This window comes from Myxine glutinosa, chromosome 10 (assembly GCF_964187855.1).
Source record: "Myxine glutinosa chromosome 10, kmMyxGlut1.1, whole genome shotgun sequence".
Classification (NCBI taxonomy): domain Eukaryota; kingdom Metazoa; phylum Chordata; class Myxini; order Myxiniformes; family Myxinidae; genus Myxine; species Myxine glutinosa.
The window spans coordinates 25,096,848-25,112,763 of NC_136270.1; the positions used below are offsets into that span (position 1 = coordinate 25,096,848).

Consider the following 15,916-nt stretch of genomic DNA (forward strand, 5'->3'; position numbering starts at 1 on the left):
ATATTCCAATGCAGTGGTTCCTTGCGAAGATTTTGAGGGGTCAAATGTTACTCTGGGAGTTTTCATTTTTGAAATATTGACAAAAATGTACAATGTGAATTCTGAACTCGAAGCGATTTCGACCACTTTTTCACTAAATTTAACATATTTTTTGTCATTGTATCAATATTTTGATAAATAACCCCCACAAATGTTCTATATTTCTATTACTATATTAGTTGGCATCCAGTATGCAAATTATTGGCACTCTGTGGTCCTTAAAAACATATTTATTCCAATTTTAGCAAATATCACATTTTTTGGCGAAGCGAAGCAGGCATATAATAATATTTTGGGTGATAACACAGAGATGGCCGAGAGTTATACACTGCTATCACTTTTTTTTCATATCTAGGGACATATATCTTGCTAAAAATCACAATGAGCCTTACTCCATCTGTATGGTACCGACCAACCCCCTTGGCTCATAGCCTATCATGGCCAAAAATATTGGCACCCTTGCATTTTTTTTCAAATAATGCACAATTTTCTCTAAAATAAGTTGAAATTTACAAAAGTATTTGGTCTCCATAATTCTTTATTTCAATGTTAATATTACAGAACCTTTGTTTTTGATTCAGAACTTAATATATCCTTTTAAATCAGAAAATAAAAAGAAATGGGATTGACAAAATTATTGACACCCGAGACTCTTTGGCCTTTGGACAAAATAACTGCAGTCAAGCACTTCCTAAAGCCGTGAATGAGCTTCCTACACCTCTCTACTGGCAGTTTGGTCCACTCTTGTTGTGCAAACTGCTCCAGTTCTCCCAGATTTGAAGGGTGCCTTCTCCCAACTGCTGTTTTCAGATCTCCGCGCAGGTGTTCAATGTGACTTAGATCTTGACTCATTTCTGGCCACTTCAGAACAGTCCAGCATTTTGTCTTGGACCATTCCTGGGTGCTTTTTGAAGTGTGTTTGGGGTCATTGTCCTGCTGCAAGACCCATAACCTTTGACGGAGACCCAGCTTTCTGACACTGGGTTGAACATTGCACTCTAAAATGCCTTGTTAATCTCCTGATTTAATGATGCCATGGACACATTCAAGGCACCCAGTGCCAGAGACAGCACAGCAACCCCAAAACATCACAGGGATTGACTTTGGCCGCGATTCCGTGATATTCTCGCATAAAGTTGGAAAATATCGCATACAATTTTGGCCAGAGCGATAAAAAAATCGCAAAGAGCATGTCAGTTGTCGCGGTATAGTTTTCAGGCGAAACAGTTTCAAATCGTGTACTTACTTCTGCTTTTGTCAGGTGTGGAAGTTGTCAAAGCCAAAGCTATTCTAAACTGTAAACAGACCGTAGACATTTTAATTTCGCTTTCACGCTTTACGGTAGCCGTGACAATGTTTTGCGGTATTAAACGACGGCTTTTCGGCAACCACGTGTTCGCTGTCTGCAGTAGTTTCTGGATTATGCTTTTTCCGAAAATGCCACCGAAAAAGAGACCTCCGCAACCACAGCCTGATGGGCAAAGTATAAAACGATTCTTTATCGGTACCAGCAGTAGTTCTAACACTGAGGACAACCAGGATGATCCAGCTAGTGACCGTGTGCAGGGCGAAAGCGGGACAGTGGCCAGGGCCGCCACAGTGCAGACAGTTACTTCCGGCAAAACTTTAATAACGTTTTAAGACAGCTGGGCCCTTAAATTCACTATCACTATCTATCACAACGATCACCAGGGATATTGTGATTGACATGATTTTTCAGCAAAACTGATGATTTACTGTCTAAAGTTAAGAGCATTGTTTCTTGTCTTATGATAACAATCCATCTTCAGGGAGGCGGACATTGTCATGTGATCAAACAACATGACTTTTGGTGTTTTCAATCAGTGTTATTAAATGTGATCAAATGTGCTAATTCATGGCAACTTATGTGTTAAACTTATCTGAGGCATGGTTAATCATTTACGCAATAAAAGCCACAGGGAGTGAGATAGTCTGTTTGAATACAGAAAGAAACACACAAGTCTGTTTTCTTGACCATATTTATTTTTAACTAGGGCATGCCCGTACTATATATATATCTAAAATTATATCCCCCCCCCTCTATTTACATGAAATGGTTTGGTCCAAAGCGAACGGCTTGCGAGTACGGTGACAATCCCCCCCCTCTATTTACATGAAATGGTTTGGTCCAAAGCGAACGGCTTGCGAGTACGGTGACAATCCCCCCCCTCTATTTACATGAAATGGTTTGGTCCAAAGCGAACGGCTTGCGGAGTTTGGTAAAGAAATCGCCATAACGTGCACAAACGCGCAGGAAAGCGAAAGAATCGCAAATTAGTTTTAATTAGTTTTAAAACATAGTTTAACGCCAACATAGCGGCAACATAGTTTGCCAACGTGAAATAAATGAATACGCTCTCAAATGTGCCGTCCGAGGCAGAGTCTGTTCGGCACGTTCGGCACACGTGATAGCTCGCTGCTCTCTGATTGGTTGAATCGTTTTTTGGACATAGCTCGGTAACTACTTCTCCGATTAATATGAAACCTTGAAAAGGCACATCCTCGGGTCCCCAGCAATATACCTGGCAAGTTTAAAGTATATCGAACCCGTGGTTGTCGAGAAACAGCGGTCACAGACATACATACATACATACATACATACATACATACATACATACACACAGAGATTACTGGAATTATAGATAGATTAATACCCCGAGAATAATGAGATTTGACGAGCGCGAGTAAAATTTTATCTCAAAACAATTTTGTATAATCCCATCGTGTTTGGAAAAAATCTCATTGTTTTGTACACAGGGAGATTTTTTCCCATTGCTAAAATCCTCCAGGATAATCCCTGCATCACTGATCCTCCTCCATGATTGACTGTAGGGAAGGTGTTCTTTCCTTTGAAGGCTTAATTTTCATTTCTGTAAGCATAGAGATGATGTGCTTTAACAAATAGCTCTAATTTGGTCTCATCTGTCCACAGAAAGATTTTGGCTTGTTCCTTTGTGTTTAGGCAAACTCCAGTGGGACTTTCTTCTGTTTGTCTCTCTCTGTTTGTCTCTCTGTCTGTCTTTGTCTCTCTGTCTGTCTTTGTCTCTCTGTCTGTCTTTGTCTGTCTGTCTTTGTCTCTGTTTGTCTCTCTGTCTGTCTTTGTCTCTGTGTCTGTCTTTGTCTGTCTTTGTCTCTCTGTCTCTCTCTCTCTCAGCAGTGGGGTCCTCCTGGGTCTCCGACCATAGAATCTCCTTTCATCGAGTTGGCAACGGATGGTACGAGTTGAAACTATCGTACCTTGTGTCTGAAAGTCAGCTTGAATCTGTTTGGCAGTTGAACGAGGTGCTTTCTCCACCATTCGGACAAATCCTTCGCTGCAATCTTCAATCAAGTTTTCTCTTGCAGCCATGTCCAGGGAGGCTGGCTACAGTGCCATGGGCCTCAAACCTCCTGATAACTGTGTACGGTGGACACAGGAACATCAAGGTCTCTGGAGATGGACTTGAAGCCTTGAGATTGTCCATGTCTGACCTCCTCAGACAATTCTCTGGTTTTCCTTATTTTCTCCATGCTCATTGCGGTACACACAGTGACACAAAACAGCAGAATGACTCCTTTTCTCTATTCAAAATGGTTGAATGAGTGATTTTTATATTGTAGGCATCTGCAACTCACCATAGGTGAGTTCAATTCCAAAGTAAAGGAGAATCACCTGATTGAAATCTATTTATTTCTAACAACTTCTGAAAGGTGGCAATAATATTGTCCAGGCCATTTTACGATTTTTGTGTGGCATAAGCTAGATTTAGTAAAAAAAATTCAGCTTTTTTGTGTTTGTTCCATTGCAAACCAAAGAAATACATATGTGGATACCAAAATATTTATTTATTTAAACAATTTTCCAGAAGAAATGGTGCATTATTTGAAAAAAGTCCAAGGGTGCCAATATTTTTGTCATCATGTCATCACCAAAAAAATTTTCATCATGAAAGAACCCCCCCAAAAAAAAATCAAAAAAAAAATCAAAGCCCAACATAAAAATAAAGTAAATGCTCATTTTCCTCCTCAGTGAATCGCTTGCCTTTCAGGATTACAAGAAGGAGGTAGGGTGTACTGTTTCATCATTACTACCTCCTAAGGTGGATGGATATTAGGTTTTTACCTGTCTGTCTGGTTTTATTACCCTGCGCTCACAAAGCGAAAAGCAGGGTTAAGCATTCAGTTGAGTATGTGTGCCGTGTGCCATGTGCCATACGTGTCTGCATTTTAAAAATTCATTTTCTCGGCAACCGTTGATCCGATTATTACGAAATTTTACCATGGAAGCACCTCTGGCTGTATAATTTTTTTATTCATAATTATGATGTCATACGTCACGTGGTACGGACGCCATCTTGGAAAAACGTTACACCTCTATCTCCCAAACCACTCAATGGAAAAAATTGAAACATGGCTCATTGTTAAGTACTCACCATGGGGAATAAGATATGTTGATGGTGATGTCATCAGTGCCTTAATTATGTCGTCATAATTCGACAAGTACAACGCTTGATCTGTTCAGTATGAATAAAACAAAAATTCGTCCGCAACTTAGACCGATGGACACAAAATTTTCACAACATGTGCAGCTCCTCCTGTAGAATTTTTTTATGATAATTATAACGTCATAGGAAACGTGGTACAGACGCCATCTTGGAAAAAAATCGAAAAAAGTTGCACCTCTATCTGAAACCGCTCCATGGAAAAAATTGAAACATGGCTCACCGTCAAGCACTACCCTTGGGCAATAAGATATGTTAATGATGATGTCATCTGTGCCTTCGTTATGACGTCTTAATTCGACAAGTGCAACATATATCCGATCATTGTGAATATTTTTTTTCTCAGCAACTGTTGGTCTGATGGGCACGAAATTTTCACCATAGGAGCGCCTCCTCATGTAGAATATGTTAATGATAATCATGACGTTATAGGTCATGTAGCACAGGCGCTATCTTGGAAAAAACGAAAAATGTTGCACCTCGATATCTCCAAAACCTCTGCTTGGAAAAAATTGAAACATAGCTAATTGTAAAGAACTCACTATGGGGAATAGGTGTTGTTAATAATGACGTCTTTGGTGCCATAAATATGTCATAATTCGACAGGAACAACGCTTAGTCTGATCAGTTTGAAATGTATTGAGTGTGATCTATGCAACAATTATATTAGAGAATATAAATTTATGATGTCATCGCTCACGTGGTCTGGCAGCCATATTGGATCAAAGAAAAACAATGTTCAGAAACAGAAGAGTTGGCTCACAACAAGTTGACTGCGCAGGGTAAGTATTCTATGAATATCATCAAGTTTTTGTCTGTGTCTGTGGCTTGTCTTTTTGTGAACAGGATATCTCAAAGTTGTGGACGGATTCGGACAAAACATGGTGGACAGGTTGGTTGTGTAGAAGAAGAACCACCTTTAGAGGCCATTTTTCCCCGCAGAGCAGGGGTTGGCCTTTTTCGGGCACCGTGGTCCCCTTTTTGAAGCAATGTTTTATGGCCGGATGCCCTTCCTGCCGCCAACCCTGTTAGTCGCATCTTGAGACACAGGGAATTACCAGTAAACTGGTACTCCATTTGCCGACCTCGGAAGGATGACAGGCTGAGTCAACCCCCCTGGCGTTAATTCAGCGATCGACCGGGATTCGAACCCAGGATCCTAGGATCCCAAGCCGGCACCCTAACCGCTAAGCCAACACCAGGCTCAAGCCAAGACAAAACTTGGTGGACAGGCTGGTTGTGTGAAAAGGACAAATTGATTCAATTTTGGTGAAGATCCGAATCCGGATCAGGATTTAAGAATAAATTTTTTTTTTACCGATTCTTCACCAGAGTGATAGGACCAAAAACAATATATAGCAGGATATTTCAAAAAGTTATGGACGACTTGTGACAAAACATGGTGGATGAGTTGGGTAAGTGACAAGAACAAGCCTATTAGATTTTGGTTCAGGTCCAAATCCAGATCCGGCCGATCAGTTGATACAAAACGTAAACTGTTCATCCTGGTGGAGGTTTATGCTCCACCGAGATACCTGATACCTGATATTGCTTAAATAGTATACTTTTATATGATACGACTTTTCATACGACACCTATATACACATGTATTAAAAAATATTTAATACATAGAACTTATAAGAATGATGTATATAATCCTCACTGATTCGAACTTTCTCCGACCCTGTTTTTCTCTTTAACTGAGGTCTCCATGCACGCTATCAGAAAGAGCAGGAGGCTTTGTTTACATTTGATGAAGAAAGAAAACAGCTGACCCGAGGATTGGAGACTCACGCAATGCTTGTTATCTTTTTTGAACCTTACCTGACCCCGCTCTTTGATCACTGACCATAAAAAAGCCATGCCACGGCACCCTCAGAGAGTTCTTGGCTCAATTGTAATGTATTAAATGTAGTGTGTTGATCTGTGTTGAATGTGGCATAGTGATTTCGTTTTATTCGTGTATGTGTAACTCAAATGGAAGTGTATTCTGTAAATACCTTTGGTGAAAGTGAATCAAGTACTACTATGTGTCATTAAATCATTAATTGTCTTCTGAGAGGAAATGTGGACATTTAATTATCTTGAGTCTTGTCAAATCAATTCAAAGGCTAATATTAAATTTAAAAAATTCCACAACAGTTGGTAAGACGACAAGAACAAGCCGATTCGATTTTGGTTTGGGTCAGATCCAGATCTGGCCTATCAGTGGGATACAAAACGTAGTGTTCAGCATGGTGGAGGTACACGCTCCGAGTACAGTTCCAGTTATGTGTGCTTTACCCCGAGTAGTTTGCAGGCAACTAAAGGCCAAAAATAAGAATGTTACCTTGCACTGATAAATGCTATCTCCATCCAAGTACACATACCTCCCATCAGCCTGAGAGACTGCAGCCTGCAGCCAGGGGATAGGCCGACCAAGCAGGACTCCACACCAGTTTGCCAACCCCTGCAGAGCCTCAGGGGACTGCAGTTGACAGAATGCCTTCGCTGCCAACATCACCACAACTTCCAGCTCTGCCGCCTATGGTGACATCAACACAATATTGTTGCGGGGATGCGATCAGTGTTTAAGGGGGTAACGTAGTATAGTTATTTCTATGTGCATATAAATGTTCAGCAGAAGCGTATGGTATTTGAGTACAACGATCATAACGTGTTGAGGTATGTTGACATACAATTAATCGTCACCTTTCTATTCTGTTGTTCTGCTTTAAATTGTTCAACCTATAAGCTGCAACACGTCGAGACCATAAACGGCTCGAAGCTTCATGAAACGGCGGAGATGCCAATTCTCTTGAAGACTTCCTGAAAGTCCTCGTCGTATCCACCTTGTTTATCCCGCGAAACCCACCCTAGCTCTTTCCCTTCCACAGATCTCCCAATGTCCCTGTTCTCCAATGGTGTTGTACTTCCCTCTCTCTCAACCACTCCCTTTATTATATGTTCTATGCATTAGCTCTAACACGAGCCTCGACTGAGTGTAAAAAAAAACAAAAAATTAAATAAATAAATCTGCAAGCCACAGCACCACCAATTCTGGGGGAGTTATCCCATCCAAGGATGGGTTATTCGCTATAAAATAAAACTCGCAAATGAGGAGACTAGCAGAAACTGGCAGGCAGATGGATCCAATAGAATGTTAGACCAAATGGAAAATGTGTTAAAAAAAAACAGCAACATTGTACACCGATTCATGTTTGCACCAGAATGATGGGATTCAACAAAACAAGCCAATTAGTTCAATTAAACAAATTAATCTGAAATCATTTATCTGCAGATTTATGTTTGCATACAATACAGTTGGACCCCGCTATTCGCGGTTCTGCTATTTGCGGTTCCGCGTATTCGCAGCTGATAAAATGCGACCAGTTTCTCTATTCGCGGAAAAGTGCCCCGCAAATTTGCGGGGTTTTTTTTTCTATTCGCAGCCGTGTTCCGCGAATTCGCGGTTTTTCAGGGCACAAAAAAAAAAATTCACGAGCCGCGAGCTTGACATTTATAAAACCCCTCTTTCACCAGCCAGGCACAAAGTAGCTGGACATACGCAAAAAAAAAAAAAATCGACAAGCCGCGAGCATGTCCTGCTCCTGCGTTCGCTGCCATGTGCTTCACATTTTCATGGCTTTCAAGGGATATGCCGTCATTCACACTGAACAGCTGCACACGATATCCCACCATCGTTCACACGGAAACATCGTTTCACAGCATGCTTCACGGGATATCCCACAGATAAGGTGAGAAAGGAATGTCCGGTCAGTGCTTTGTGTAATTAAATTGCAACAAAGTTTGTGAGAGAGGCACTGTTAAGTAAAGGCAAACCATGTCCATTATTGGTATTAGAGCGCCATCTGCAGGCCTTGCTCCTTCGGAAAGCCAGTTCATCCATGTGTGTTGTGTGTTGTGTGCATGTTCACGCAAGGAGATTAAAACCATATGTGGTCCCAAGTCAAGGGACGAAGGGGTTATCTCGGTTTGGTGATATCATTCAGTCTCAGTGGTGACCGGTCTTATGTATACGTTTCCTTTATCTTGTATTAGAGATATCCGTGCACTTTCCCTTAGTAGTTGGCACTCTTGAATACACTTCACCCAGTAGGCCTGTACGAGCAAAAGTGATTTAACGACTCACACCTGGGTTTAATTATCTATCCGGCCAGCTCGTGGGTGCGTGCGAGAGGAGCCTGGCAAAATGTCCCTGCAACCTATTTATTTTATTCAAGTTTTTATATATATATATATGTATATATATATATATATATATATATATATATAATATATAATATATATATATCTATATATCTATATATCTATATATCTATATATCTATATATCTATATATCTATATATCTATATATCTATATATATATATATATATATATATATATATATATATATATATATATATATATATATATATATATATATATATATAGTTACTGATCGCGGTTTAGGATGTTGTTTGCCGAGCGAAGGCTCCGCTACCGAACAGTTGTTCCCCGACTCACCCGATTCACCCAGAACTTTGGCCGTATCGCACCGCAGCTGCCCAATCTGGAAAAGACTAAAACGACGAAATGCAAAGAGGAAAAGGAATAAGACGAGAAGACGGACAGAAGAGTAATTGGATTTATTATACACACAAGCAAAAAGAAAGCAGTCACGTTTATTTACAACACATAAGACGCAGGTGACACAGTGCAAATACTAGCTTATTCAGACTTAATTAAATACCCAGGGACAAGACACACAGAACAAACTCACGTACACAAGAAGGGTGGAAAGGCAGGAGGTGGATGGCTGGAGGGAGAGGAAGGTCCAAGGGGGTCCTGCAGCACGATCGGCGCGTTTAGCAGCCGCCGTTTCTTCGCGGCCCTGCTCAAAACCGCCGTCCAGGCCCCAAGCGGCTGTTGGGTGTTGTTGCTGCTGTGGCCGCCGCTTGCTTTGCCAGGACTCGTCTGACTCGTCTGGTCCAAACCCTCAACTCAACAACACTCTTGCACGTCTCCCTGTCCAACCACTCTTTCTCTCTTGGTCCAACCACTCTTTCTCTTTCTTGGTCCAACCACTCTTTCTCTCTCTTGGTCCACTCACTCCTCACCACCGACCCCCCACGCTTCTTGCGCGTGCGCCTTTATAGCGCCTCCGGCGATCAAGCCGCCGGCCTTCATGACACGCCCATCGGTGTGCTCACCTCGGCCCTGGTTGGTCACGCGACCCTCTGGCTCCGCCCTTGATGACGACGGGCGGGCACGCCCCTCTTCCCCGACCCGAGCACATGTTCAATGGTGGTTTTGGAGGGGATGTAATTGGCAATCGAGGCTTGGCAATGACGAAAGGGGATGTGAAAGGAAATGGAGATTTTGGGGATGGGAATGAAAGGGGATCTATTCTCTTTCACTGGTGCAATGGAGTACTTCAATTAATGGGAGACACAGCCTTACCCTAAAACACAGAATAAGATATAACTATCGAACAGGGGTATTCTATTATTGGCTGACGTGTATGCTTGTGGACTAATTATGGGATGCCCTTTCACCTTTACACAGCTCCGGAGGCAGGGGGCGCAGAATAAACAATAATAATAATAATAAAGCACACAATCAAAAAAATACAGTCCTCATATCCGCAACACTGCACCCTCCTCCTCTTAGGCACGTCCCGGGCCTACAACTTTTATTTAGTGTGACACGTAGGTGTAGTTCCCTCTACTTTTAACCTGACCCTGAGTGCGACAGTTTTAAAACATAAATAAATGTGTCCCGCTGCTCCATTGCACCCTGCCTAACAGACTTACGCCCACAGTTAACCGAATTGCGGAATGGTCTTCAAACTATACACTGACGGTGGGGAGCATTATTTACAATGACGCTATTTTTATTTACAAAACTAACCCAGGACCTGTGATTGTTCTTTCTGGGGGGGAGACAGTCTGCTCTGCATCAATGCACCATGAAAGCACCCAAAAACGCCCCAATACACACCCAAGCACCAATCGGTGCAGTCACCATTGTTCAAGAATAAAAAATAAATCAACAACCCCTAACCCTGCAGGTGATCTCTTGCTCTTCGGCTCCCTCTGCTGGTTATTATTATTTGTTCTTCCAGATGTTGTCATTCCTTTGCTTTGCTTACTGGCGGCCTATTTGTATTAAAACTTGCACCCAATGTGTCCATTTTTATTTATTTTATTTATGGCCCACAGGGCCGACTACGTGTGGTTCACCTGTGGGGCATCGGTGCCCTGTGGCCAAGGTCCGCCAGCAAGATGTCGGGCCCTCATGGCCGGTTCCAGCAGAGGGGCCATGCCCCAACCCATGGGGTCCATAAGTGGTGCTCGGCCACAGACATGTGGTCCATAATGTGGTGCATCGATGCAGACAGCTGGTTCTGGGAATTCCGGGCGCACAATGGAGGACTCACGCACGCTCCCCTCGGCACCCAATGGCGCACAGGTCATGTGGGAGACAAAAGAGACAATTGAGCGAGGGGTAAGGTCACAAGGGTACACATCAATAAGGCAATGCAAGGCGAAATGCGTACGGAGGGCGAAGTGAGAAAGCTCGTCCCTACCGTACGTCACCCCCCTGTCACCTACACTACCCTTGCCCTTACCCCATATTTACAAAATCTACCCATTTACAAATTCGTCACTACTGTCACGTCTTCCCCATATTTCTCCTATACCAAATTCGTCTCCACAATCCCTCTACTTCAAAATTTGCCATCACCAAATTCATCATCAATCCTCATAAGGAGGAAGAGATGGAACATCAAAGCACAATGTCACACCCACGTCATGATGCGTCTCACAATCCAAACATTTGCATCATAAAAAATAATCAAAACATGGCATGGTGTGGAGTACCTGTCACCTCAGGTGAGTGGATGCAGATGGTGCGAGGAGACTTCATCCTAACTACTTTCTAAATGACATTAACACACTTTACACTACCCGGGGTCTTTCCCCGCCAATCCATTGGCCAACTTACACTATGGGTTCTAAAAACCAATTCCCATTGACCAAACTGTGGTGCTTCTCACTTTGGGGTCTCACTCCCCCGATTCATCTCCCAGTGCCCTTGCACAATTTCTGGGCTGTGACGTGTAGCTCTCCCAGCAGGTCTACCCACCTGCACACCTCAACCACTGCAGTTGCCACCCGAGCTTACCTAGCTCCTCACCCTAACCTAACTAACTGGGGAAAGCCCCTCCTGGCTCTGTCACCCCACTCGGTGCCCTCTGGCACTGGGCTACCCGGGTCCGTCCTCCGGATCCTCGGGCCCCATCCACAACAACTACTACCGGCTCCCAGAGCCCACCTGCGGCCTCACCTGGCCGACATCCTTACAGTGGTGGAGTGCCCAAACCAACTACACACACTAACAGGCTACACGCCCAGCCATTTCCACAACACTAATGCACCCATCCAATCACCATTCTTCCACTCGCACCACAGATGCCAATATCCAACCACAATTTACCTATACCCTCTACCTAACACTTACACTACCCGCCCCGGGTATCCGTGATGGGGGTCCACTCTTCCCCCATTCACGCCTTCGCACCATCCACTCCACTCCACAGTTTTCCACCATACTCACTCCACGACCATCCATTCCAATACTCCATTTATTCCACACTACCATTCTCCATACCTGTTGTTGCACACCTGTGCCCTCACACCTGGTGCCACCTGCACCCTCCTCCTCTTCCTGGACCATTTGGTCATCACAATACACATCACCATCACCCACTCATACACTGCTCCATCCACCTGTTCAGTTGCACACCTGTGCAATCACACCTGTTCAATCCTCAAACACACGGCATCATCTCATCTAACTACTCCCCTCTGAAACTTGCGCTTCCCAGTCGCCCCTTTAAACTATTGCGCTCCCACGTCATTATCATCCACGCTAATCTACCTGCGTCCCCACTACAGGTATCCTTGTCACTAACTAGCCTTAACGTCACCTAATGTCATCTTCGCTAGATCCCTACACACAATATCCTAACCCACCCGGGCTAGTTTTCACTGCCATCAACCCCATAAGCTAGTGCTCCTTTGCCCCCCTCGTTGTGAGGGATGGTGGATTTGCCATCCCACCACATCGGGGAGGTCCTATCAATTTCGCTCGTCCAAATCCAACAATTCAAAAATTTGCCATTTACCGCTAATCACCGTACCATCATCAAATTTTGCTTTTTTCTAATTTCTGGGCCAAAACACTATCCTCATCACCCGTCTACTTATTAGATCCTCTCGGTGCGCCAATTCCCTTCTAAAGCTCGGCTTCGTACAGCCGAGCAATGAATGCGGGTTGTTTTGTGCCAGCGGCTGGATACGTCCCGCATTCGGGGCAGGGACGGGGGCTTACCCGGGCCGAGATCCCACGCACCACCTCGGCGTGGAGCCATCCAATGTCCCGATCTCGACCTGCCGGCACGTCTCAACAAAAAGTGGTCGCCATGACGACCCTTCCTATCGAGCTGCCCGCTCCGCCTAGTGGAGCACGGACGCAGCCGTTCCAAGCGAGGCCCAGCGTGGATCGCGTACGGCGGTCCTTTCGAACCCGCCGTGGCTCGGATCCCCGCTGGTTCTCGCGGCACGCGAAGCCCGGCACACACCGAGGGCCCGATTCGGCGAAAAGTCGCTCTAACCGCTAACCCGGTTACCGTCGATGCCTCACCTGCATGCTTACACGCATACGCTACCCCTTTCTTGCTACTACCTCCAGCTGTTCCCATGCTCCTCGTACCTTTCCTTACACACCTCGGTACACTCATTCCGCTCACCGACTTGGTCACACACCTGACCACCGAACACCTTGGCACACATTCGTCGCTCGCACACCTCACCAACACACCTCTTCGCGCCCCTTCCTCGGTCACCTCCTCTGTGACCATCACAGGTGTGCTTTCACTCGCACACCCAACCACGTGCCTCACGACCAACTCAAGTGTGCATTCCCACACACGCTCTACCATTCCAGGTGTGCATCCTTCCATTCCAGGTGTACATCCTCGCTCACCTGTCACAACCAACTCACGCTCCGTGTCACTCTCACTACTCTCACCTTCATTCTTGACAGCGCACTCACCCTTACTCTCGACAGCACACTCTTTCCTCATGCACCCGTCCGTTACACACCTTTCTCACGCACACTCTTGCGCACACTCTCCCGTTACATCCTCTGTAACACTCACCACAGGCGTGCATTCCCCCTTACTCTTGACAGCGCACTCTTTCCCCATGCACCTGTCCGTTACACACCTTTCTCGCGCACACTCTTGCGCACACTCTCCCGTTACACCCTCTGTAACACTCACCACAGGCGTACACTTTCTCGTTACATCCTCTGTAACACTCACCACAGGTGTACACTCTCTTGTTACTTCCTCTGTAACACTCACCACAGGTGTACACTCTCTCGTTACTTCCTCCGTAACACTCACCACACCGCGCTTCCATGTACCCCCTCGCACACGCGCTTCGACCAACTCACTCTTGACGGCACACTCACTCCTCGGCGTGCACTTTTTCCTCACACACCCCATGGTCGGACATTCTCGCACACCTCTTTCTTCGCACACCAGACCTGTCGCACACTTCACCAACGGCCTTTCACGAACACCCGGATCCAAACCAATCCCCAAGCCGACTGAAGCTTTCCTCACATCATGTACATTTCCGAATATTTCGCCACTCACCTTGGCACCTCGTCTCCGCACCTCTTTTGCCACCTGCAAACTTTTTATTTGGTTAGTGAGCACGACATCACGATTTGAGCACCGACCTTGGACATATTCCATCACCTCCTCCTTTATCTCCCTCTTAGTTTCTGTCCGTCCCTTCTTAATTTCACTCACCTCTTCTTCCACTTCCTCTAATTTTTGCTTCACCTCTCTTATTTCCCGGTGCGTCTCCTCAAGTTCGTCCTCTAAGGCTACCGTGACCGTCTCTATGTGCATCCTCACCTGCCGGTCCTTTGTCTCCATTATCTCTGTCACCTCGTCCACCCTCATTGTCAGTCCCTCACGTACCATCTGACATTGCCTCTGTGCCGCTATTAATTCGTTTTTAATTTATTTTTGTGTCGCCTTTAACCCTCCGAGTACTGCAGTGTTCCTTTGAACCTGCTCCACTAACTCCGTTTGTCCCTCCGTCAGCTGTTCCACCTCCTCTGTCAGATCTTCTATTCCCCCCTGTAACCTAGCCGTATTATTTCCCACCTCTTTCTCCATACGCTTCTCACCTCGCTTTACCTCCTCGCGTAGCCCCGAGACCTCCTCAGTCCTCACTCACACCTCGTCGTATCCCCTCTTTCATCTCCTCCATCTCTTTTGTAGATGCCACCCTCATCTGTCCCAATTCATCCCTCTGAGCATCCTATTTACTTTCTAACCCGATTTGGACCTCCTCTATCTGGTTCCCCATTCGTTTGATTTCCCGGGCAGATTGTTCCCCTATTTCCCGCAATTTGTCCTCCATCCTATTTTCTAACCCCATTAACCCATTTTTTACCCCCTCTAACTGATTCTCCTGGGCAGCCATTCTATTTTCCACCCCCGTTAACCCATTCTTTACCTCTTTTATCCCGTTGTCTAACCCCTCAAAATTATTGTCTAACTTCTCACCGGTACCCCTCGCTTCGTCCCTCATTGCTCCCAATTGCTCACTCTGAGCATCCATCCGGTTCCCCATTCCTAAAATTTGGTTTCTCATCCCCCTGTTCTCTTCCCTCTCCTCCTCCGCCTTGACCATGAAGGCCTGCATCTGCTGCATGAATAGGCCGCAGTTCATTGGTGCTGCGGCCGCTGCTACGGTCACGGGCGCGGCAAAATTTGGTGCCGCTACACCCACGTGCGCGAGGACGCCATTTTGTGCGTCTGATACTCCCTCAACCGCCTCCTCATTGCTCCCCTCCATTTGATCCTGGGTTACTCCTAACCCCTCCTCTAGCTCACCCACCGGCATCCCGTCGCCTTGACCAGCCATGGCGCGATTTCAAAATTCGGGTTTTGTAAAACAAAAGCAATTTCGGTACTTTGTAATTTTGAGCGCGTTAAGCGCGCTTCGGGTCCAATCTCACTTCCCGACACCAATTGTTACTGTAATAACACAATTGGTGTCCAAAATTTGGGCTAAATAAATTTAGCCCCAGGTTCGAATCCCACTCCTGACACCAATTGTTACTGATCGCGGTTTAGGATGTTGTTTGCCGAGCGAAGGCTCCGCGACCGAACAGTTGTTCCCCGACTCACCCGATTCACCCAGAACTTTGGCCGTATCGCACCGCAGCTGCCCAATCTGGAAAAGACTAAAACGACGAAATGCAAAGAGGAAAAGGAATAAGACGAGAAGACGGACA

The 15,916-nt window shown here is 45.2% G+C and overlaps 1 protein-coding gene across 1 annotated transcript in view; it reads right to left on the reverse strand.

Moving 5' to 3' along the window:
* The window catches only part of SMG1 (SMG1 nonsense mediated mRNA decay associated PI3K related kinase), a 302,694-nt gene that overhangs the window by 175,880 nt on the left and 110,898 nt on the right, over window positions 1-15,916 (reverse strand). Inside the window, exon 23 of the mRNA XM_068125825.2 lies at window positions 6,911-7,065. Coding sequence (XP_067981926.2) covers window positions 6,911-7,065 — 155 coding nt within the window. The remainder of the gene's footprint in view (window positions 1-6,910; window positions 7,066-15,916) is intronic.